The 25,570-nt window shown below is 40.3% G+C and overlaps 1 protein-coding gene and 1 pseudogene across 1 annotated transcript; one reads left to right on the top strand and one right to left on the bottom strand.

Annotated features, from left to right (window-relative positions):
- Nucleotides 1-715: 715 nt before the first annotated feature.
- Nucleotides 716-1,836, top strand: LOC149814309 (ethylene-responsive transcription factor CRF6-like). The gene has a single exon (XM_089989929.1). The coding sequence runs from the start codon at nucleotides 716-718 to the stop codon at nucleotides 1,760-1,762; it is 1,047 nt and encodes a 348-aa protein (XP_089846055.1). The 3' UTR covers nucleotides 1,763-1,836.
- Nucleotides 1,837-16,070: 14,234 nt separating this feature from the next.
- On the bottom strand, nucleotides 16,071-19,019 carry LOC149814308 (receptor-like protein kinase FERONIA pseudogene; annotated as a pseudogene).
- Nucleotides 19,020-25,570: the final 6,551 nt, after the last annotated feature.

The raw sequence follows: 25,570 nt of genomic DNA, 5'->3' as shown, positions 1-25,570 counted from the left end.
GGCTCTTTAGTACCCGACTCGCTTACTGGGTCCAGTTTAGTCCTTGTCCTCGCCAACCATCTATGGACGTTTGTTCTCTTCTCTCTACCCAAAACGATGAATCCTCTTCCTTCGTTTATACTCTTTTTAGGGTAGCATTTGCCATTTGGGGGAGTGTTTTTACCCTCACAGAGTTGGTCTATTCAACTCCGTTAAGCCAAGGGGAGTCTGTGCGAATGAAGTATCCAGATGTCTGAATGACCAACGTGGCAGAACGTACTGTTTCCGGCCGAAAACTTGCCGGACTCTTCCTAAAGTGGTCGGAGTTACGAGTTTCTCGGTTCATTTTAACTTTTGTTTTTCTTCGTTCTTTTTGTTTCCCTTCTACTATTTCGAGTTTCGTCCCTAACACGATTCGTAACGTCTCTGTCATCCTTTATCCTTTTCTAAACCCGACCGGCCGATTCATTAGGATCTTCTCCTTATCCCCTTTAGGAATTTGCAGAAAACAGAACTCCCCACCTTTTGTTTTATCCCCAAAACCCGAGAGAGATAGAGAGAGAGGTTTTCTTTTCCGATTTTACTTTGTGGGTTTTCCCGTTTCCATATTGTTTATTTGTTTATTTATTCATCTTTTTCACTCTCTTTCTTGTTGGGTTTCAGGAAAAAAGAAGGGTTTTCGAGCAATGCTAGTGGGAGAAGCCTCCTCAATCTGAATCACTCTCGAGAATCAATGATGGATTGCTCGATTTTCTCTCCGATTAAGTACACCGAGCACCGGACGAGGTCCATGAAGGTGGCGAGGTCGACGCCCTCGAGGACGAGGAACCCCGCCGTAGACCCCGTCGCGCCAAAGCTCGTCCGCCTCATCTTAACCGACGCGGAGGCGACGGACTCGTCCAGCGACGAGGACGAGTGGTTCTCCCACGGCCACCACAGAGTAAAGCGCTACGTCCACGAGATCGACATTCAGACGTCGTGCTCGTCCTCCGCCACCAGCACCACCACCGTCGGAGCAGTCTCCGCCTCCGGCATCGCTGTCGGGAAGAAGATGAACGGCAGGCAGTCGGATTCGAAGGTGAGGAGGCGGCCGAAGGTTGGCGTCTCCTCGACGGGGCCTAAGTTCCGGGGCGTCCGGCAGCGGCCATGGGGGAAGTGGGCGGCGGAGATCCGGGACCCGTCTCGCCGTGTCCGCCTCTGGCTCGGCACGTACGCCACGGCCGAGGAGGCCGCTAAGGTCTACGACAACGCCGCCATCCAACTCCGCGGCCCCGACGCGATGACCAACTTCACCACCACCATCAAAACGCCAGCTACCACCAACACAACCACCGAGTCGTCCCCTGCAAAACCCGATCCTGAGACTAATCGGACGAGCGTCTCGGGATACGACTCGGGAGAGGAGCTCATGGACCTTTCCTCCCCGACGTCGGTCCTCCGGTGCTGCAACTCCTCCGACGAGCAGAAGCCGGCGAAGGGAGAGGAGGTGGATGGCGGCCGGAGCTGGCCGGATTCCGAAGACGCATTCTCCCTGGACGTTCCGTTCTCGCCTAGCGAGTTCTTCGACTTCGCCGCCGGCGACGAGAGCGGGCTCTTCTGCGGGTTCGACGGCGAGGGGCTCGGTGGGGCCCTCCTGGAGGCCCCACTGGGTCCCACCGAGGAGGCCTTGTGGTCGCCAATGCCCTCGCCGTGGACCGACTGCGTCGTCGATAAGTGCTCGTTCGAGATCGCCGATTTCTTCGCGTCCGACGCTTTCCTAGCCACCCCTCAGGCGTCCGTCTAAGTCCTTTGCTCGAGTCGTATCCTCGCCGATTCGAGTCGGCAGTTTTTGTTGCTACTCGACCGAATACAACGAGTCTTCTTCCTTCTCTTGCTCGTTTCTTTTATTTATTTATTTTTTTATTTTTCTTGTCGTTTTGTTTATCCTCAATTTTCGTTTTTTCTTTTTCTTTTCCTGCGAAAATATGTATTTAATATCTAGAGTGATAAGTGTCGTTTGAGTCTACATCGAGTGGAAGAAGAAGATTTTGCTTTCATCTGATTCTTTCTCGCCTTTTTTTTTTAATTTGATTGCTTGTTTTTTAATAATTCAAAAAAAAAAAAACCTCCTTCACCGATCATACTGTCCATGCGGCGAGGAACGTCAACTTGTGACATCATAAGTTGGCCCTACCAATTGAGCGGAACCCTTATGGGCTATTTTTATGCTTTTTTATTTTTGTTCAAAAGGCAAGCTCGGCTTAGGCAGACTCCTAATACAACTATACCATTGGGTATTGAACCTGCAATGTCCCAACACAAGGTGACTTGCACTAGCTGCTCTAAACAGACACACCCCTTTTGGATGTTTTTTAATTAATGCCTCGCACCGAGAATTAACATATCTATTAGAAACTCATACTATGCCGCTGCTAATGTGTTTATCATGGTTTGTCACCTGACGTGAGTTGATTTCTATACAAAACCATTGGGTTTCCATTGCCATAAGGTGGAAGCTAGGTGTACTCCCTTGCTACCAACCAAAGACCTGCCAATGAACAGTCAAAAAAAAGGAAAAAAGTGGCAAATCTTCTTATCAAGGTTTTTCCTAGCAACCAAAGGGGACTCTTAGTGCAAGTCATCTTTTGTTGGGGACGTTGCAAGTTCAAAACCCAATGGTACCATTTACAAGTGGTGGGGATGGGCCTAACCCTAGCTTGCCTATGAAAAAAAGGGGGTTTTCTAGCAATAAAATTTCTTGAAATAGTAATTTGCATATTAAGACCCTTAGTCGAACTTATTTTTCATTGTTATTGAGACACCACATAAATAAAATACAGAAACAATTTTCATGGCTTCCGCAGAAAACCTTATGAGCCATGGGTCTACCTCCCCGAGCATTCCTTATGGGTTGGAAGCGTAAGTCTATGGGTTTTGATTTTAACCTAAATTCATGTTTCATGTCCTCCATCCCGGGTTCAAACGGTGGCCAAGGCGAGGCGGGGCAGGCCCCATTTTCCCCCGATCCACATAAGACATGGGGTTTTATGTCGACAAACACTACAAACGGAGTTCAAATCAACTGATTGTACCACCTAATAAAAAAAATGGATTGTTTATTTTTTACATAGAAAGGTGGGGTTAGGCAGACCCACAAGAATTATACAACCATACCATTTGGAGGTTGGAACTGGCAACATCCCAACACAAGGTGACGTACACTAACTGCTCCTGCCAGACAACCGGAGCCCCGTTACTAGAAAACATAAACCTTATCACAAAATTGTGATACGTTCGTATTCCCGATATTTGAGAAGACCTTATTGTTGCACAGTTAAAACTGATCTGAAACTACATTTTCCCGATATTTTCAGAAACCGTTGATACATGTCACCCTAGTGAAAACCATATCTTGACGACGCGGTCTCCCGGGTTCGGTTCGAATCCCACCCGCAATTTTAACTCGGCCTTTCAAACTTCGGATCGAATCGAATCGTATCGTCTTCCTCTAGACAGTTTCCAACACGAAAGCGTCCGAATCTCCACCCGAATCGTCGGATCGAATCCCGGGAATCCGGTTTTCCTCAAACCGAATTTATTGTCCGTTATTATTGCGGGGAGATACTCTGCGGACTAGCCGCACGGTCCTGTCGCATTTTGACACGTGTCTAATTGGTGGTGATTGCGTGGTAAATCGAACGGCCCTCCTTCATTTTGAGTACGGACACTTTGAAAGCGTACGGCACCCTACCTCCCCCCGATTGTCCGTCCCCCTTTGCTCTTCCGTGCGTCCATCTCCGCCGTACGCACGTATCTGATGCCGTTAAGATAACGTCCCCGATGCTCCGGACGTGGAAAGCTGTGGCCTGGTTGGCCCCGCCTGCAAGATCGTCGAGGCCCGACCGTTCGATGAGAGAATTTTCGGTTTTTGATTTTTGAGGGTAAGGGGTAAAACGGGGAAGAAAAGTTCTCGGGTCGGGTGGGAGATTTGTTATTTCGGGTTTGGCTCGGGATTCGGAGGGCGGAGAACAGACAACGGAAGAGGCGCCGAGTCTAGTGGTGTGGGGTTGGTTTGGTTGGTGGGCTCTAGGCTCCGGCGGTCTCCCGTTGATTGGTGAAAAAGTTTAAAAAGGGGTTATAATCTAGGGATGTCAGCTTGGATCAGTTATTGGACTAGATTCAGATCCAATTAATCAAAAAATAGTATTCGATTAATAATTGGATTCAAATTTGGTACGTAGCTTTGCATCTGAATCGAATTTTGGGTCCGAACCAAATCCTAATTTGACGGATAATCAGACAGACAGACCGATTACATATCAAACTCATGCTATTAGCTAATCAGATTCGGATTCAATATTATTTTTCTCCGCCCGACTTTGAATCTGAATCCAAATCAAATTAGGCAAGATCAATTTATTAAGAAGGATTCAGTGGTGCTTACATCCGAATCATGTCTGACCCATCTACATCCATATGAGAACCTGATTTAGAGTCGGATCCAATTATTATATCTGATCATACTTATTCGAGTTCACACTGAGATTAGGATCTACATTACTAAGACTTGGCAATATGGGTTGAACACATGCTTGACTTTTGAATAAGCGACCCATTTGCATACCTAAAATGCACGGCTATAAGTGGGTTGGATTTGGGTGCTACCAAATGGAACTCAACACGTTTAGCTTAATTGGACCCTCGCAGTAATGGGACATGGATCTTAACGGACTGAGCTTGCACTGCGATCAAGCTAATCGGCAATGTTGAAAGAATCAAATAGGATCGGACTCAATTGCCTGATTCAAATCGAATCAAGCACAAATTATTCGATTCTAGGGTGATTTAAGGGTTTAAGAAAAATCAGCCCATTTTTATTTGAATCAGCTGTACCACACCAAATCTTTCTGATGCAGCATGGATTGGTCGATTTTGCATTTTAATTTTCATAAATTTTATTGTTTTTTATATTTTATTTGAATTAAAATCAAATTTTTAAATTGCCCTATTCATGAACCGATTCGATTCAGTTCAGGCTGATTTTCTGAATCTTTTTGCAAACCGGTTTGATCAGAAATCGATTTGAACATATTGGACCCAGGTCCATAATTACAAGCATGACGGGTCCGTGCCTATCCGGTGTCACTGGACCATTGGATATTTGGACCAAACCTGGTAGTTGCTCCATTGACCGAAACCGACCTTGTTCGCTTGGGTGGATACTTGTATAGGTATTCGTAAAATGACCAACTTACCCTTAACGTGGTTTGGCAATTGCGGTCTCCACCAATCGCCAGCTCACCTGAACCAATACCAGTCGCGCGGGAATGAGTGTCACCGATTTATCTAAATGACGAAAGTACCCTCTTCTATGTGGCCCACCTTATGCTTCGACGTGTAACCAGGTCATTGGACCATGGCCGACCAAACCAGGACCTTTCCGTCCGTCACTTCGGGTCCAGGGGTATTTTTCGGAAACGTGCTGATTTTTGAATTCGAAAAGTGAGGTGGGCTCCCTCCACATTTACTCGAGGCGAGGTGGTATAACTCAGATAAAATGACGAAAACACCCTTAAAGTATTTTTTTTAGTGGAACGAGGTGCGTGAGGTGGTGGTGGAGACAACTTGCATGGCGACCAAGTGGGCGCCTGCCGTTGGCTGTTGTTCCTGTCCAGATATTAACAGCGTGCAGGGAGTTCAGGCTTTTCCTTTTTTTCTCACTTTGATGCCTCGAGAGTCTCCATTTGATGCCTCACATAGGAGTTCGAGTTCTAAGGTGGGTGTGGTGCCCATATAGTTCCCATGGGCCCATCATCCGTACACGTTTATACATGTTATGGCATTATAAAATTCAGATCCAAATCCAAATCCATCTGTGCTAGCTTTATTGGATCTTATTAGGATCTGAATTTGGATCCAGACTTAATTCTTGAAATCTGGATATGATTCCAATCAGCCATGTTCTGGCCCGTATCCAATAAAAAAGCAACCAAAAAACATTTAGGGTGCTTCCATGCCAATTTCTACCAATCTGCTAGCTTTTCCACTGCACTAATTTTGAAAAAGTGCAAAAAAAAAAAATAAGAGAGGAATCCATCGAAGTTCCAAAAAATGACCTCTTATTTTTGGAGTAAAGGCTGTACTTTAACCAACGGTAGGCTCCACTTGTCTGGTAGGAGCAGCTTGTGCACGTCACCTTGTGTTGGGACGTTGCAAGTTCGAATCTCAATGGTATCGTTGCATAACTGGTGAGGTCTGCCTTACCCCAGCTTGCCTACCAAAAAAAAAAGGCTGTACTTTAGTCTAGGTTGACTTGGCTATAAAACCATAGTCACAAACTTTAAAGGAAAATCTCGCAATAAATTGAAAATTTTATTTGTTGAGAAATAATGCTACCTTTAACTTTTATAATATATAAAGATATGAAAAACGTTAAAGTATAAAATATATATAATATAAACATCATGTTAATAATGTGTTGATATAGTGACAAAAACTTGGAATTTTCAATCAGAGCAAGAAATCTAAATTATGGTTGGCACAGATGTGTGTGTGTGTGGGCGAATGCATATACATAAAAATTCCAAATTAGATTGGGCACAGATGTGTGTGTGTGTGTGGGCGAATGCATATACATAAAAAATCCAAATTAGATTGAGCACAGATGTGTGTGTGCGAGCGTGCATGTGTCTCTGCCATTAGGGGATTTAAGGGTGGGCAACCACCCTGGCCTGTATGTAGCTCCACCACTGTTTTCAATATAGATGATAATCTGAAAATATTACATTTTGGGATTATATTGATTCTTGTAAATTTAGGATTTTCATGATTTTGGCAAGAACTCCTCTTCAAGCATGGTTATTCACACACAAACTTTAAACTATTTATATCAAGGTTAGTGACATTCACCTAATTCAAATAACCCAAAAAAAAAACAATGGAATTTTCTAAATTCATGACTAACTTTTGAGATCAAAGATATCACTTTTACTTTTTAAAATCAATCTTATGAATTGTACTTTTTTTTAAATGTGTTTGTCTTTGACCTTATGAATTGTCTTTAAAAGGTTGCCATGTATTTTGAAAATTGTTTGATACATTTTAATCATTTCAATCACTTGAACATAAATAACCTTATTATAGCTAATACATATGTGTGTGTGTGTGTGTGTGTGTGTGTGTGTGTGTGTGAGAGAGAGAGAGAGAGAGAGAGATGTGCAATTCTCAAACTATTTATATTTTAAACCATTTTAAAAGACATAGTTGCATGTATTTTTTGTTCAATCAAAACCTTTAGATGTGTTTATCATTGTTTATTCACTGAAAAACCATGTTTTGAATCAAACGGATTCAATAAGAACTCTTTAATTTTAATTAATTATGTTTTTATGTAATTGTGACCGATGATTTTTTTATTTATTTAGGAAACACATTTAAACATTAAAATTATTTAATCTAATATATATTTTCTACTAATAAACTATGAAGATCATATCTACGGGTTTGGATTCATCTTTTTGAATAAATTTTGAAAAAGTCAATCTAGCTCACAAAGGCAAAACAAAACAGGAAAAGGGACATGGTAGGGAAAGAAAATCCACGTGGGGTCCATGTCCTCATTGGGATGCCACATCATTTAAACAAAAACGAAATTAATCTTAATAAAAGCATATGCCCTTCAAACTCTCTTTTCTAGGATATTTTGGAAAGTTAGGATCTGCTGCACCAAAATCCGAAAAGGAACAAAAATTAGAAAATGACAATGGGCAAAACAAATCAGAGTCCGGATTGGGTGCAATATGATTGCACAAAAAATTGTGCATTAAGCACTCCATCACCCTCCATCAGGTCTTGGGTCCCACACCTGAAAGGCCCTGTCCCCAAGATGGAGGGTAATCAGGTGCTTAATGCACAAATATTTGTGCAATCATATATTGCAACTGATCTTTTCGCAAGAAAATCCAAGTGGGTCCATATTTTGTTTGCAAATGTAATTAATCGGGTCTGGACCACATCATTACAGACAATGCCATATCCAGAGGTCCATGTGAATTGGAGGGGTCCACCTGGCTGCTCCGTCAAGATCGATCGGGTTGGATAGTTGTGGACCCACTGACACTCTGGACACTGTGGGGCATCAGCATGTTCGAGGTCGAATATGGCATGGGGCCCACACCAGATCTGGTAATTACACAAACATGGGATCTTAGATTAGGGATTTGAGACACCAAAACGCCCTATAAATCAAGGATTTCTGTCCTGACCTCCCAGGAAAGGGTCCAATAAGGTCGGATATCCGAAGGATCCAACCCATTAACAGTCTTAACCATAACCACGTGAATCTCCTATTCATACTGCAAAAAATAGACTTGGTAGCTAAAATATTCATGGCATTTTCCTCCTAAAGGACACATTCACAAGAAAGGCCAAGAGTTCATGAACTTGGTCACAGTTTTACAAGAGGCCAAACATTCAAATTTCCCATACTTCATGTCATATGCTGTTGTTGGGACCATTTAGATGTGGCGTGCTTATCAAAACTCTGTTCCTCTCTGGATATGTGGAGCTCCTGTGCTTGACTAGGAGTCCGACATCGGGTCCGGTACCCGACGGGTATCCAGATAACCAACCCATGATTGGCCAAGTTTGTGCTGCCCCAGCAGCCCGAACACAATAAAAGTATGTGGCTAATATGGTGGGGTTTATCTCTCAGGGGGTGGGCCCATTAAGTGACCCGGTTCTGGGTGAGGGTTCCATGTCATTAGGGCTGGTAAACGAGCTGAATGAACCAAACAGGGCATGTTTGGGCTCGGCATGTTTACCAATGGATTGATCTCGTGGCTTGGTTAGTGTTTGTGTTTAGCCAAGCTGAGCTTGAGCTAGGCTCATCCCTAAATGAGACAATCCTAACATGAGTTGGCTCATGTAAAACCATTCCATGTTATTTATATATAGAATATATATTTTTCTATATTATACTCAAAAATATAATTTTTTTATATATTATACTTAATAGTTTATATTTTATGTACATATTTTTTATTCATCCATCTCTTTATATATGTATTATGCATTCTTCTTTTTATGTATTACACTCAAAATATATATTTTTATTTATATGAGCTCTGTCGAGCCAAGCCTAGCCTAGCCGAACACCCTGTGTTTAGGCTCAACTTGCTTGAGCTAAACAAGCTTCTTGTGGCTCAGCTCGCCAACTATACAACTGCTTGTGGCCAGCCTAGCCCGATCGGATAACAATTATTGGATTCAATGTTGTCAAAATCGATGTGAATCGGCTTGAACTGCTAATTCAAATTGAGGACCCATTGATGAAATAAAATAGGAGCTGATTCAGCTAATTCTAACAATCGAGTTTTTTTTTTTTTTTTTTTTGCCGAATTAGCAGAATCAACCTGAATCAGTCTGATGCTACCTTGAATCAATTCATTTATATGTTTTTTAAAAATTGTATATTTAGTAAATAAAATTAAATAAAAGCATTCTTTAAAATGGCCAGATCCAAAACCAATTTAATCATAACCGATTCACTGAGTGAACCGCTACTTTTTCCTTCCGAAAAAAAAAAAGACAGGACTTTGTTTGGAATTTTGTTGGCACACGGATCATGTTTATATGACAACTTTTAGGCTCTGTTTGGGAGGGAGACATTGAGATGGAAACACCATTTTAATGCATTGCAAAAAAATGGAGTTGCCAAAATGTGATGTAGAGGATGGAGTTGCCAAAAACATCCTCTTGTGAATGGTGTTGAAATGTGGTGTTTGGGTGCAAACAGGCTGGATCCAGGATGGAGGCCTTGCAATTTTTGGCTGTTTCAAACCAGATTTAGATCCGAATTCACATGTATTTAGCTGTTCCGGATCCGAACCGTCTGTGTTCCTATGCCTAAGTCAGGTCTGTAGGACGCTGAGCCGGGACGAGAACCTCAAAGATGGATCCCAGGTTCCGATCCAGCTCAGGTCCTACCCGTAGGCAGACCCATTTTTAACGGTTAAAGATACCCAGAGCTGCAGATCCATGTCCCCACCCAAGTACCCCTCCTTAAACTGCACAACTACCTTGTGGGTCCCTATCACAAGGCGCACAGGGGCATCTAATGTGGGCCCATACCCTACTTGTGGGGATGGTGACATATGGGGTTTTCTCTCGTGAAGGAACGACTTGCAGTTGCAGCAAGCAAATTGAAAGGCCATGCCTTCAGGTTCAGGGTGATGCATCCTATGTCATTGTGACACGTGGCTTCTTTGCTGATCTGGCGTGATATGATTGGATCTGATGGTAGTGGAGCAAGGCAAGATTGACGGGCCAAAGAAAGATGCTTGAACAGATCGCCACCTTCCTGTTCGTGCGTCACATGGGTACGGACACGGGACATGGATACGGAATTACGGACTCAAAACTCGAACGCGTGATTTAGAGGAAAAGTAGAACACAAGAACTTGTACTTTCTTAATATTGAACACATACTTTATTCCTATAAAATAAATTTACGGATAATATAATACAAAATTGATTAAAATAAATAAATAATGTCAGACACAGTATAGCTAGGCTGTATAGCACGCAATATTGGTGTTCTTCCTACCGTGTCGTGTCGGCAGGACCTAATTAACGTGTCCAACATCGGGTCCAAAAGTCAGATCTGCGGATCATTTTTGGCTTAACCTGTTCTAAAAATGAGAAATGAAGATGAGAAGTAGGATATGTGGATTGGGTGGGAAGTCGGACCGGATAAATAAGTGTCCGATTTGGGGCCTGGAATTTGTGGACTCGGACTGTGCATAGGGCTCGGTTGGTTCATTAATGGATTTGATAGCTAACGCTACACAACAGATTTGATTCAGAGCACCGTGTGATGTGGATCAGGTCTGTGTCAAGCTGGGTCAGGTTGGACCTTGGTAGTTTGCACCGGGTCTGCTCAAACTAAATGGGTATGGGAAACCATGTTTTGGTTGTGCAGTTCACGTGGCTTGGTTGGTTGAGTTTGGACAGATTTGACACGGGGCTAATCTGTCAGAATCCCCAACCAAGTTGATTGGACCTAGGTTTCTGGATACGGGTCAGATTTGGAACATACGTGTACATTGCTTGCCAGATCCAGGTCTTGAATCGAGTCTTGAATAATGTCAGTTGTGGGTTAAAATCAGGTCTAATTCAATTAATTTGCATTTTTAATATCAAAAAGCAATAATTCCTATTTATTTTGATGGGATTCAGTATCACGGGTACTCGGAATATAACTATTCCGGATCGAGGATTGTATTATGAGATGAGTCAGATCTGAATTCAGAATCATACCCATGTTTCAAAATTCAGTTACAGATAGTGTCAGGTTTAAGTATGTTCTGACCCATATCGTACCATTTAGCATCCATTTTGGACATTGAGCGATGTAAATTTATTGGGTATGGTCGGATGTCCGATCCAAATCTTCAATGCTATTTCCCTGTATGAATCCCTTAAAATAAGGTGCTAATTTTCATTTGGTTGAGATTTGAATTTTATTAATCAGATTCAGATTCGATTAGGATCTGTATGTTAAGTCAGATTTATATTTAGATTCGGATCACACGTGATCCATTTGAACTTTTACATGTAAAAAGCTTGTTTTTAATGTTTTTATTTTAGCTGCATCCGGTACTAGCACATATAGTTAGGATCCGCATTCATCCCTACTTCATTAGATATCATTCTAAACTTGGATTTGGGTCCTGTGCTTGCATTTCAGATCTGAACTGTATCATATATTTGCATCCTTAAATTGGACATGGTGCTAGTGAGAGCAGACCTATGTTGATTTCCGATCTGACTAGGGATGGCAGTGGACTGGGGGAAATGGGCCCCGCCCCGCCTTGTTCTGTTTGGACCGAGGATGGAGGACATGAAACGGGCCATGGAGGCGGGGATGAAGGTTAAAATCAAAACCCGTGCGAGGATGGATCAGGAAGGGATGGACTTACGTTTTCTCCCACCCCGCCCCTTCCCCGATCCCCGATCCCCGTTAGTAAAATAACTAAAATACCTTTAGGGATGGTAGTGGATCAAGGAGGAACGGGCCCTGCCCCACCTCGCCCCTTTAGACCAGGGATGGAGGACATTAAACGGGGATGGAGGTCAAAATCAAAACCCGTGCGGGGATGGAGGGAAGAATTTTGAGACGGGTCGGGGATGGAGACCTTGTCCCCGCCTCCGCCCCGCTCCACTGCCATCTCTAGATCTGACCTTATTGAACTGGGGCATTGTGGTCAAGAAGTGAGATATTGGTGCAGTTTTCATTAGGCTATGCCAGGTCCGGCATCGGTGGGTATGGATTTGGGTTGGGTTAGTGTGGGTCAAGGACGATCTAGTTGAGACAATGTGTTGTGTATGTGGGATGCGATGAATATGCTGTGCATGGAGCCATGTTATAATGTGATGTGTTGGGCTTTATTTGTGGGGCTGATAAAATGAGACAAGCTGCTCCAAACACTCGCTCAGTTTAACTTGGCAATGAGCTCCAGTTTAATAGGCCTATTTTACAAGCTTATCAGGCTTTACGGGCCGAGGATAAGAGCTCTCAACTTGACTTGGGTCTTTCATATAAAAAAAAAACTTTACTTAGGCCAGCTTGCAAGCTATGTCACAGTGATTCTTCAACTTGCTCGTGTCGTGTCTCTTTGTATACTATTTTTAATAAAAAATTGCACAAAAATGGCGTATCTCATGTCCTTGTGACAGCTGGCAAGAGAGAGAGAGAGAGAGAGAGAGAGAGAGCACTTGCGCTTGTATCTGTTTCCAGTCTAATGAGCATGTTTTACCAGCTTATCATGCTTAACAAGTCGTGAGAATAAGATCTAATAAACTTGATCAATGGGGCTTCATCGGTTTGGTAGAAGCAGTTTGTGCAAGTTACCATGTGATGGAACGATGCAATTTAGAAGCCCACCGGTATGGGTGGTTGAATAACTGTTTGGTTGTATAGCCACAAATAGGGCTTGTCTACTGTAATGGAGAGGAGTCCATATGTGTGTGTGTGTGGGGGGGGGGGGGGGGGGGGGGGGGGGGGGTGACTTAGCTTGGGTCGTCTTACAAAAGAGTAGAAGGCCCTCACTGTCAGGGAAGGGTGTGTCTATCCTGGAGCTCGGATCTATACCATCTTCTAAAAGTTGAGCAGTAACAGATTTACTAGAAATCGACGCTTGGATCAAGCATTTTGGATGAAAATTTGGTATTTGAAGCCTTAAAAATTTATGACAATTATAGGCAGCTGATTTTTGAAACCTTATAAAAACTTATCTATGCATCATAATCAAATGCTCCAAAAAGTGATTCCTATAAAATCAAGCATATATATCACATATGTACAGTCAAAAATTCGAAAAAACATCAAAAATTCAATAGCATGTTCCATTTAGTATTGTGCCCGTTTAATAGGTTCATATATATATATATATATATATATATATATATATTGCTTGTTTGTGGAGCAAAAGTGCAATTATTAGCAATATGGACAGAATATTATAAGTTCACATGAAATTTACTTTTTTATTAATATTATGATAAACAGTAAGGATTAATAAATTTTTTATAAAATATATAATTACATTAATTACAAGTAAAATAAGTAACTAAAATTTTGAATAACACATATATCTCAAATTTTATTGAAAAAATCTTATTTAAGAAAAAGTTGCAAAAAAAATGTGCAGAAACATGTTTTCCAAATAAGGGAAACAAAATTTTCATTTGAAGTAGGTTTCCCATGTGATGTGAAACAGGTTTCTCACTAGATGGAAAATGGGTTTTTCATGCTTTTTTAGAAGTTTCTCACAAGTTTTAGAAATGGTCTCCAAGAAAACAGGTTTCCCAGAAAGGGAGTTTCCCACATGTAAGTGGAGTTTCCGGTAACCCTGCTATGTACAGTCATGGTAACAGGCGTTTAAAACAAGAAAGTAAGTCTCTTTCTTCCTGATATATTGAAATTTGCTCACATTTTTATCGGCAAAAATATCGGGATGAAAATTATTTTAATAGAAAACAAAGATATGCAATAATGCAAAGAAAAAAAATTAAATCAAAAAATTATTTTCTGGCAGTATTTAACATTTTAAACGGATGCAAAGTTATCAGGTTTTCTCCAATTGAAAAAAAGAACCAATATTTGTCACCATGTATAAATATGTCTTATATATAGATGAGCTTGGGACTTCAATCTTTCTCCTTGTTTCTGTTCCGAAAATATATCTGTTGAATTTTCCTCGTTACTTCTCTTTGGAAAATATAATTGTTACTCAAACGAGCATGCTAAAGCTCATGACAATCCAGCTAGACATCAAGACAATCCAGCTCGAGCTCATGACCAGTATTTTTGTTGGCAAAATATCAACAAAATAAATTAATTAAAAATTAGGAAAAAGTATGTAAAAAACAAAATCATATATATAATTAAGATAACCCATTTTTTCCTGAGATATAGCGGATATAAATGTGAAGTCCACAATATTTTGGCCATTTAAAACGATAACCAAAATATCACATTTTCCATGATACTTTGCCGATATTTGTTATTATAACTTTATCTAGATCTCTTGTTTGCAAACTTCTTTCAGTGTCTAGTGCACCAAAATACAGATTTTTGGAGCCAACTTTGGTCCTTGAACAGTTATCAAATGCCTTGGAGGGGCATGGTTGATAATGACTTGCTAAAACCATTTTCCTGGCCTCATACACCAAAAGATTTTGGCCATTCTAAAGCCTTGTTCGCTCATACTTCCTGGAAATACTGAGCATTACTACAACGGTACAACCCCTATATTTTCTGGAAATAATGAGGGAATTCCTATTGAAGATTAGCCAGAAGATAGATAGCAGTACGTGGTCAAACATAACTGAGTTGCAAAACACCATGTTTGGCTGCTACGTGTTAGAATATTGGATAAGAATGACTCACGATCCATCTCCAGCACTTCATTGAATCTGTATATCTCCAAAAGAGAGAATCACAAGGATAAGCATGAAATTGATCAGTATGAAAACTCTACCACCAAATGAAACTCTAATGATGATAAGATTGAAAAGTCTCCAAACGACTTAGTTCTGCTGAAGATCATCACGGTAATTTTGATAAACTCAAAAAGAGTTCTACTAGTGATAAGAAAAGGATTTGTTGTAATCTGGGGTTCTTGAGATCTCCTGAAATCTCGTGCATTGTTTCTTTATAAAAAGTAGTGTTAAACTCACACACGGTGAATGAAACGTGTGTGAGAAATTCAACGTGGACGTAGGTGTATTCACCGAACCACGTTAAACCGGTGTTCCTTAGTGTTTTACAATCTCAATCTTTTCACTATGACACTGATGAAACCAACACCATGCAAGATTAAATTGCTGCATCTGATCATGAGCTGAACCTATTTTTAAGTGCAATATCCATGGCTAATGAAAAAAGAAATCACTTCCATGATTCTCAACCGTAAACGTACAATTCCAATAAAAGCAGAAAGCAAATGTCGTCTATTCCCTTCTTTCAACAGCATGATGAAACTCATTCCTAGCTAATTTTTTACTTCGAAAGAAAGTTATATCCTAGTTCTAAAGCAAAATTTTGGTGCAATGAGGAACTTTGCATCCTTTTATTAGACTAGAAAATTCCTGAGCAATTCTTTAGTTACTCAGAATTCATGTTTGTTTACTCAAGCCTGTCATTTTGAAGTATAAGCAGCCTAGGCATGGACCATCAATGCAATGTAGGTACAATTGGTAGCCCCATCTCCAGCAGTATCAACATTTTGATATTCATGGATAACTTTGTCTCTTTTCATTCTATACAAATTGCTAATATCACTAAGATAGGCTGCTAGCACCAATATTATTAAAGACATTACAGAAATAATATGACAAGAAGGTGACTAGTTACAATTGAAGGATCTGGTTACATGTTCAAGCAAGACACAGAAGTAAATAGAGTACAAAGGCGAATCCTTGATGAAATATTGAGACAAATGTGAACTTATTTCTAAAAGTTGGAGCTGGAGCTATGATCTTCAAGCGGATTGCTTGTGAATAATGCTTTTGCGATGAGCCGAAAGATTTTGGCAGATGAATAGGCCTTACCTCCCCTTTGGATTAATGAACTGCGAGAAGACGATGCTGGAGGTTAAAGTGCTGGAATCCTCATTCAACATGGGCTCACCTCCAATACCACCATCTGAATTCAGGTCATTGGGAAGAGCAGGAACTCGGTTTATCTCTGTTGCATTCAATTTCCCCTCTTCTGAGCTCTCCTGCAACTGCAAAGCAAACTCAAGGTTCCAAAGAACGTCGCCCATTGCTGGCCGGTCGGCACCATGATCAGAAAGGCATTTCTCTGCGGTCTCCGCAAATTTCTTCAAACATTCAGGATGGATCTTCCCCTTCAAATGTGGATCAATGATATCCTCTAGGACCCCTTTCTTCTGACAGCGCAAGGCCCAATCTGCAAGGCTGACCTGCTCTTTAGGAAGGCTAGGATTCAAAGCTGGCCTAGCACACAGAACTTCAAAGAGAACAACCCCAAATGAGTAAACATCAGATTTATCAGTCAATTGCTGTCTCCTGAAATACTCAGGATCAAGGTAGCCAAAACTTCCTTTCACCACAGTGCTCACATGAGTTTGATTAAGTTCGGGCCCAGTTTTAGATAAACCAAAGTCGGAAACTTTTGCTACAAATTTGTCATCCAAAAGAATATTAGTAGTCTTCACATCTCTGTGGATAATTGTATATTTTGCACCTGTGTGGAGATAATGCAGCCCTCTAGCTGCTCCTATACATATTTCTAACCTTTGCTTCCATGAAATTGGGGGATTATTCGTTTTATAGAGATGTTCCCTTAGTGTCCCTTGTGCCATGTAATCATAAACCAAAATCATCTCATTGTTATCCTCACAATACCCAATCAGAGAAACAAGATGCCTGTGTCTCAATTTTGAGAGCATTTCTATCTCTGTTTGGAATTCATTCACACCCTGCTCTGATGAAGGATTTGCTCTTTTAACTGCCACCTTGGTACCACCATCGATTTCTCCCACGTAAACCTTTCCAAATCCACCAACTCCCAATACCAATGATTCATTGAAATTTTTGGTTCCCTGTTTGATTTCTTGAAACGTAAAGTGCCGGCAGAGGTTCGCCGCCATGGTTGAGACATGGCTGCTGGTGTAGCTCCTGCCAGAGATAGTGGATTTGCTTCCCATTGTGTGGGAATTTCCTCCATAAAGGGGAAGCCATGCAGACCCTGTTGTCATGCAATGATTGGTCATGTTTTCCTTTTTCTTCCTGCAATAGACAGCAGCACAGACGGCAATGGCACCCAATGCAGCAGCACTTCCAGCTGCACCACCAATCACATGGAGATTCTTTCCAGAATTCCCAGCAGGCGGTGTGCTGGAGTCTTCAAGAGGATCAGCTATCAAAGGGGAAGGAATGGGATTGGGTCCAGCCAGGTTTCCGGTGGAATCATTCACTTTAAATATCTCTAGTCCATTAAGAATTGCATCGAAATACTCTGGCCGTGTGTCGTCTGAAGGGTGAAGGGCTACCCACAAGGAATCCTCTCCAAAAACCATAACAGCATAGTCTTTGTAGATAGGAACATCCTTTGTTGATGTCCATGCTATGATATCTGAGCTTTCTTGAGCAGTTTGATTGTTTATGTATATATCAAAGACCCTCTGGTTTACCTCATCATACTGAAGTTCGCAGAAATGTAGCCTGATTATGTATGTGAAATTCTTGTCCACCTGAAATGTCCATGTCAAATTGTAGTTCTGATTGACCTTAGGATCAGGACCCATCGAACGCGCCGTCGAGTAGACATCGACAGGAGCTGTATATTCCGGCATATCTGTTGGGTATTGTATAATCACTTTTTTACTAGCAGCAGTCGTGATACCAATTCCAGCACCATATAGATAAGGCGTGTCATCATACCTGTTTTAAGTGAGGAAATTACCAACAATTTCTCATCAACAACAACAAGATGCATTCTGTGACAAGCCTGCAGTATGCATACAACTCAATATAGGTAGCATGATACTATATAAAATCAGTGCATATGCAAGTTCGGATAATACCCACAATTCAAACATGAACTGGATTTCTGTCTTGCAGAAAGCAGCATAGGTTGCATTATCACATCTCAAATTTAAAAAAAAAAATTAAAGAAAAGTTGGCCTACATACAACAATTTTTGAAAGGTCTTTCACCAATTCTCATTTTTTTTTAGTATATACTAAGATATATAATATAGCAGGTGGTAGGTAACTATTTACTAATTCTACATACCAAGTTCTGCTGAGACTAGAGTCCTGAGCTGCTGATATGAACTGACCTCCAACATTCAGTCGGTACATCATTTGCAGAGAGTCAGAGCTGATGTCAATTGTTTGATCCGTGAAACCGACAAGCTGAATAGCATTGCCTAAGTAAATATCCGGCATGGAGATGATCTCGATGCCATTGACAAAAGCATACGCGGATTTATGGTCTGCAAAAGGGGTGAAGGTGATGTTCAAGGACGTACTCGTACAATTCAGAGAGAACTCTTTGATAATATAGGCCTGAGTGAGAGCTTGAGCGGTAATCGCGGCACTGAAGTTATGAAGGAGAGTAAATTGGCCAGCAGTTACAGAGAAGAAAGCATCAGATGCAGCAAGGCTGGTGTATGAAGAAGGGTAGAAATGGAGACGGACCCAATGCGGACCCGGCATCACCGGAAATGTGTAAGTGGATTCAGAATTGAAGATCCGGGCCGACATGTACGGCACCGTGGATGGAAGGGAGGGGTCCTGGTATTGGGCATTTGCCGGAAAGCTGTTATCAGATGAGAGGGAAATCTTGGATCCGACATCACCTTTCCATTTCCGCCCATCGGAATCCGCCGCTTCATCAGAAGAACCACAATTCAGAATAATGGTATCAGCTGGAACATAATTCCCCTGCTCCCCAGCATCTAATCCTTCAAAAGCGAAGGCAAACGCATAAAGAATGAACACTAAACAAATCCTATGCATCGCCATGACTCTCTTTCCGATTGAAGATTCTTTCGATTCTTCAAAAAGAACAGCTAAAGCAAAATATGGGTTTTCATGGTAAGGACTAAGGACCTGCTAGGAAGGTCTCAAAGGGAAAATGCAGACTGAAAACAGACAGATCAAGGCATACAGAAAACTTAAAATATCTTCTTTTTTCTTGTTTTTTTCCTTCTTGGTAGGAAAAATAAGAGTTTCTTGTACTCCTACCAACCAGAAGAAGGGCTGTCAACCTTGCATCATTCAGGGCATGTTTGAGAGGGAAGAAAAAGGGAAAATCAGAAAAAAGAATGAAACTTTCATCTTTTTCTTTCCCCCCTTTCTCTTCCCTTCTCTGAGAGGATAGTTTCTCTTGTTGATTTTCCGAGGTGGGAGGGAGATCAGAGGATGAAACGCGGCAAGAAACGGTGGAAACGGCCTAATAATAGGGCGCATTTCCATACTTGGTGGTGAGCATGTGGATGGTGAGGAAAAGAGGACAACCATTGACGGTTTTCGAGAATTCAACCGTAACAGAACGTCTTAAATGATCAAAGGAGCCTTGGTTTGAATAAAAATCTAAGAATATTTTACAAAAAGCGACCTAACTTATCAGCTATTTATGTAAAGATGCCCACCGTTTAGGTTATTACATACAACACGCCTGCTTTATCTAAATTTCTGAATTACGGATGTCAATGATGTAGATTTAGATCCAGTATCGGACTCAACTCGAATCCAGTTAGTCGGATTTGATATGCAATTTTGCATTCCAATCCGAGTCTGAACCAAATCTGAATCCATTATCCAACATATTATTCAACCCGATGACATATATATCATATATCGGATTAGCAAATCGGGTTCAGATTAGGCGTTACCTTTTTTTCATTAGACGTTTTTTACCTGCTTTTCTTAAACAACCCATCTGACATCATCTTGTTGTCATTTAAAAAAAACCTATCACCGACCCCATCTTTGACTTTACGGCAATAGACACCATCCATGGGTTTTGAGCATGTGACGTCCCATCAACTAAGTACGTCCACAAGTAGCTTTAACCAGATAAGCATAGCCCTTGTAGGCTATAGCACATCAAGTGATCTGCCAAATAGCTTTGAGAAAAGTGATTTGGCATCCTAGCCGTCTACAATATAGACAATGTCAATGAAGTCCTTGTGGGATGAAGCAATGGACGGTGAAGATAAGTGATTTGACAGATCACCTGATTTGCTCATCCTCTTGTTGTCATCTATTAAGTAAAATCAATGATAAGCCGATTTAAAAAAAAAAATTGTTTCTTTTTTTGCCTAAACAAGGTCAATTGAATGATTTTGAGAGCAAGGATGTTTTTTAGATAGTTAGAAACTAAAAAAGTAGGCAGTCAGATAAAATTATCAAAATGTCAAATCACATTTTATAAATTGCTGATAAGCTGACTCTGTTTTCTTGTAAATTACTCAAAACCTATCCAACTTCCATCTATTTAATGGTTACTTTAGGGTGTGTTTGATTACCTCGGATCTCTTAAGAGAACCAAGTGGATCGAGGCGTGGGCCCACTCCTAGATCCAACCTCCTTACCGAACGAGGATCGCAAAACTGAGGTTCTGAGATCCCCGTTTTAGGCCAAACCCGGGGTTTTCAAGTCCGATGGGGAGGGGTCAGACTAGAAAACCTTGGTTTTGAGATCGGAGTATCTCTTGTTAGAAAACCGTAGATCTTAGATCCTATATGATCAAATGCACAGTTTGGGGCAGGAGTGTTGTAAGAAGAATCTGAAGTCTCTACCACCGAGGTGGTATCCCATGTGGAAAGCGGGGTCCTGTGTTAAGCTGAATGCCCAGGATCGAATCCTTTTGCCACATAGGGCTTGAGAGAAACCTGGTAGAGGTCTGACTAACCCTAGCTTGCCTTTCAAAAAAAAAAACAAGAATCTGAAGTCTCTCCCTCTCTCTCTCTATCTGGTGCAAGATGTCACAAGGACACGGATAAAAGGACATGGATACGCCATTTTTTGTGCAATTTCCCATTAAAAATTGTATGCAAAAAGACACAACACGGGTGTATGTTAGAAGTGTCCCTGTGACATATTCGAGCAATTTATCCTTGATAAATGATAATGTTTTCTAAGTTACAACGAAATCAATAACAATCCAACTTTAAAGATATGATTTTTAATTTTCCAGTTTGCACTTTTTTCATAGTAAATAATTTTTTATAAGTATTAAGGATTTGCAGTTTTGAAATATGGGAATAACCTCATACTCTGCATTAAGAGCATCAGTTTTTTGGTAGTTTATGATGCTCAAAATAACGAATAAGATGATATTTAATAGAATTAAAAATGGTATGGATTGTTGTGTGAGAATCTCTAATTCATTATTCATATATTAGTTTCATTACTTGAGATACGATCAAACTTGGGAAGTAGGCGTAAGAGTATCCAACACGCATTCTAACTCATTAGAATTGAAAAGGGCACCACATTGAAAAAATCTTTTTCATTCAAATTATTTTCTCTACGAAGTCCAAGTAAACTACTTAGTTTCACTGATGATCCTATATATGTTATCAACATAATCCAAGGAACACCCCCCCCCCCACAAAAAATAATAATAATAATAATTAGCCATCACACATTGGCTGGCCTCCGGTTGGTAAAACCTTTGAGGTCACCCCTTTCCACGGGGGAGTACACCCAGTTTCGACCTTGGGGCAAGGGTATGATTCTCACTTGGGGGGGGGGGGGTTTAATTTGGGTTAGCCCAAAAAATGAAAAATAAAAAACAGGCGATCAAGTTAATAAAAGTTATTTTGGACCTAAACTCGGTTCAAAACCTATGAGAATCAATGGTTCACTTGGTCTCACTCGGTTCGCATGTCTGATTCGGTTCATGTTTTATGAAAAAATATTCTAACAGATAAAGAAAACAGGGGTTATTTCTTGCGAAACAACAAGGGTGTGACCCCGTTTTCTTGTGAAAACTGGGTCAGCACATTTTAATATGCAGGCCCAGAAGCCTTTCCTACTTTGGTGTTTTTCACCTCAAGGTGCGAAGAGGCTGACTTTCACATGAAAATGGACCTCTTTCTCACGATTTGGGCTGAAACAACGGTCCCCTCATAGTTAAAAAGTAGGAAAATTATATCTTCACCCCAGAATGAATTTGGAAAATGTCATCAATGTATTATTGTTTTCTTATACCTAAGGCCATCTAACTTCGTCTTAATTCACAAAAATAGAAGTTGAGTATATGTTGCTTACTTCAGTAACATGGATCCGAGGTCTAACCCAGGTCCAAACAAGTTTCAACCCATATTTTCAGATATGAGCAGTATATGTCTAAAATCTCATTACCAATCATAACATACATGTATGGTTCTTGTTGGAAATGGGTCCGAAATTTGGAAAAGTGCCTTGGTCAGCAGATCCAGGTTAGAATCACATCCCATTTACATTTTCTCACTAACAGTATTTAATGTTCACCAGATACAGTAACAAAGATATCCAAGTTAGACCAGACCGAAGAACCTATTGTGACATTTGAGTCAGATCCAGATCCAAAACTGGACTCAATTTTCGAATACAATGTTGGATCAAGCATGACCTGACCCGGGTTTGCACCTCAATATTTGAATGGTGCTTTCCCTGGCTGCTTTTGTTGATTGAGGTACCTTTTATGATATTTTAGTAAGACTTATGGATTCTCCAATTAGATCTTTTTTTTTATACTTCTAAAGAAAAATTGTTGATTATTCTCATCAAAAAAAACAAATGAACTTTAATTTGTGAGAAAATGGTGGTTGGATCTTTAGAAACAGATGTTATTAGGGTGCATTTGGATCCCTCCGATCTCAAATCTGAGGGAAATCCAAGGATCTGAGAATGGATCCCACCCCCCATTCTCAGATCCATGGATCTCCCCTTGTTTCTCTTTATATCAGGGATCTCAAATCTTGGATTGAGATCCCTCATCACCATTGTCTCGAATCTTGACCTGGGGCCCACACCTCATTTACCTCAATGGCCATGAAGTCTTGAATAATGTTTAAGATTTTGTAAGGCTAAAATGAGTTGTTATTCAATTAAATATTATTTACAAAGAAAGAGCAGGAAGCATTTAACGGCAAGGAACTTTGTCATTTTTTATTTTATTTTTTGCTGTGTTTGGATCAATGAACAAAACAAACGCGTGCAGAAGGGCTCCGCTCATCTGATAGGGCAACTTGTGAATATCACCAAGTTGATGGGATGTCACAAGTTCGAAACCCTCGAGTGGCGTCCCTTGCCGATGGGTGTAGTCCCTGGTGGGCAAGGAGGAATCAAGGGTTTTACCGACAGTTGGCCAGCCAATGTGCAGTTGGTGATAAGGGATTTTCTCTTAGATTATCAAAAAAGAAAAAGCAAACACCACCACCCATTATTTTCTTAAAGCTGAACTAAAACCTAGGTGGGTATGGGTATAGGACAAAAGAAGGGATTCCAAAAATGAAAAGTCCACTAAGATCTACTCTTTAATAGGCTTGTAACTTGTAAGGCTCCCTTTTTTTCCACAAGAGATGCACTGCCCCAAATATCCTTACCTTAACCCTCTTAAATAGAGCTTATAACTACAGTGGAAATTGGTTCTTACAAGGTGACATGTTCAACCCATAGTGACAAATATTGCGAGATTTATGAAAATCACGCGATAATATAGCAAGAAATTGTCTGAAAGTTTAAAACGATAATTTCTCGCGAGATTTTCAAAATATCACAAGATTTATAAAAAAACATAAATACCACGATTTAAACATGATATTTACATTTTAAACAGTTATTTATCATTAAAAAAACCATGTATTTTTATTTTTAAATAAGTATTTTTTTTATTTGTTTTTTATTGCTGAGATTTTGCCGAAAAAATGTGAGATTTATAAAAAAAATCAATTTCTCGCAAGTTTTTGAAAAAACAGATTTTTTCAAAAAAAACGTTTGTCACTATGGTTCTACCACAGTGGGAGTCGCCCTCGTGGCCAGTGGGATGGTTGTGAAGGTGCTGAGATGAAGGCACCCCATCAAACTCCAATGGTGCATAGGTGTGTCTGTAGCTTTCAAAGGTGGGCCACGTAAGGCAGGGTGATCGTGGGGCCCCACCCGGTTTCTTCCTCGCTTCGGCGAGGGTTTCTAGTAATAAAAAAAAAGGTGACATGTTCTAAAATAACCACGAGAGTGGGACCTTCAAACTGGATCTCATATGACTTGGAAATGTGTACACTATACTAAAATTGGGGCCTAAACTCATATGAATTGTAACTAATTATTTAATTCATCATTAATGAATGAACAGGCAGAGGTAAATGCCCAACTCCAGCTTGTGTCTTTCAAAAGAGGGGGAAAAAAGGAGAAATGAAAAGATTATTCCAGTCCATTCATTTTAAAAGTTAAAGAAATTCCACCTGTTTCCATATATGGAAAGGGATTTCCTTTTCCTGGCCTCTCTTGAAATGACCAAACAGCTCTTGAAAGCTAACCTTGTTTAACGATCAACTTGTCGCTTGAGAAAAGATTAAAAAGCAAACACAATTCTTTAAGTGGATGACATGACATTCCTCAAGTCCAACTGGTTGACATCCATGTGTACTGATTAGAATAAAGAAAAAAAAATCTCTCAAAACCTGGATTGAACACCATCCTTGAGGAACATCAAGGACATAAAATCCAGTTAATTTCTCAAATTAAGCATAGGATTAATATTTGGTGTTATTGAAGACTCCAAATTATATGAGACTATTGAGCGGGAAATCATAAGTTCAAGCTTTATCAACTCGAACTGACCACATAGATGTGTTCAAGAAGGTTGGTTAGCTAAGGATCAAATCTTATATGGTGTTATTTTGATCTAAAAATATGATTTTTGAGTCATGAAATTTTAGTGCATTATGGACTGATAATTTTTGAAGCCCTTAAAAAAACCTGCTTATGTGTTATAATCATATGATTCAAAATTCATTCCCCACTAAACATGCATTCATTAGATTTAATTTAGAAAAAATCTAAAACCTATGATTTTCAGCTCAATAGTTCTAAATTATTAACACACACACACACATATATATATATATGAACCGAAGTGAGAACTAGGCATTCCTGATACTTTTTTTTTAATTCTAACCAACAAGAACGGCGGTAGGTGGTAGGAGGGGAGAGAAAGGAAGGAGAAACAAAGGATTACACAGGAACCGATCTGAAAATTGTTCTTGTTGGTTCAACAAAGTTTACATATTTAGGCAGTTTACGTAAATGTGTTGGGCATGGTCGATTTACGAGGAATCCACAATTGGATCCATGTGTTTTCGATGAAAAAATGACAGTTATAACCTCAAAATTTTACAAAGATTTTGGACTTTTGATTTTTCAAACCTTATAAAAACTCACTCGTGTGTCGGAATAGAATAATTCAAAAGCTGGTCCTTATAAAATCATGCACATAGATCACATCTTTACGATCAAAAATTTAAAATAGAACCAAAAAAAAAAACCTAAAAACCCTATTAAGCATATTTTATTAAGCACCT

The sequence above is a fragment of the Nuphar pumila genome, chromosome 15 (assembly GCF_984573655.1).
Source record: "Nuphar pumila chromosome 15, dmNupPumi1.hap1.1, whole genome shotgun sequence".
Taxonomy (NCBI): domain Eukaryota; kingdom Viridiplantae; phylum Streptophyta; class Magnoliopsida; order Nymphaeales; family Nymphaeaceae; genus Nuphar; species Nuphar pumila.
Note: the sequence above shows the minus strand (reverse complement) of the source record. Positions and strands in the feature narration are given on the sequence as shown.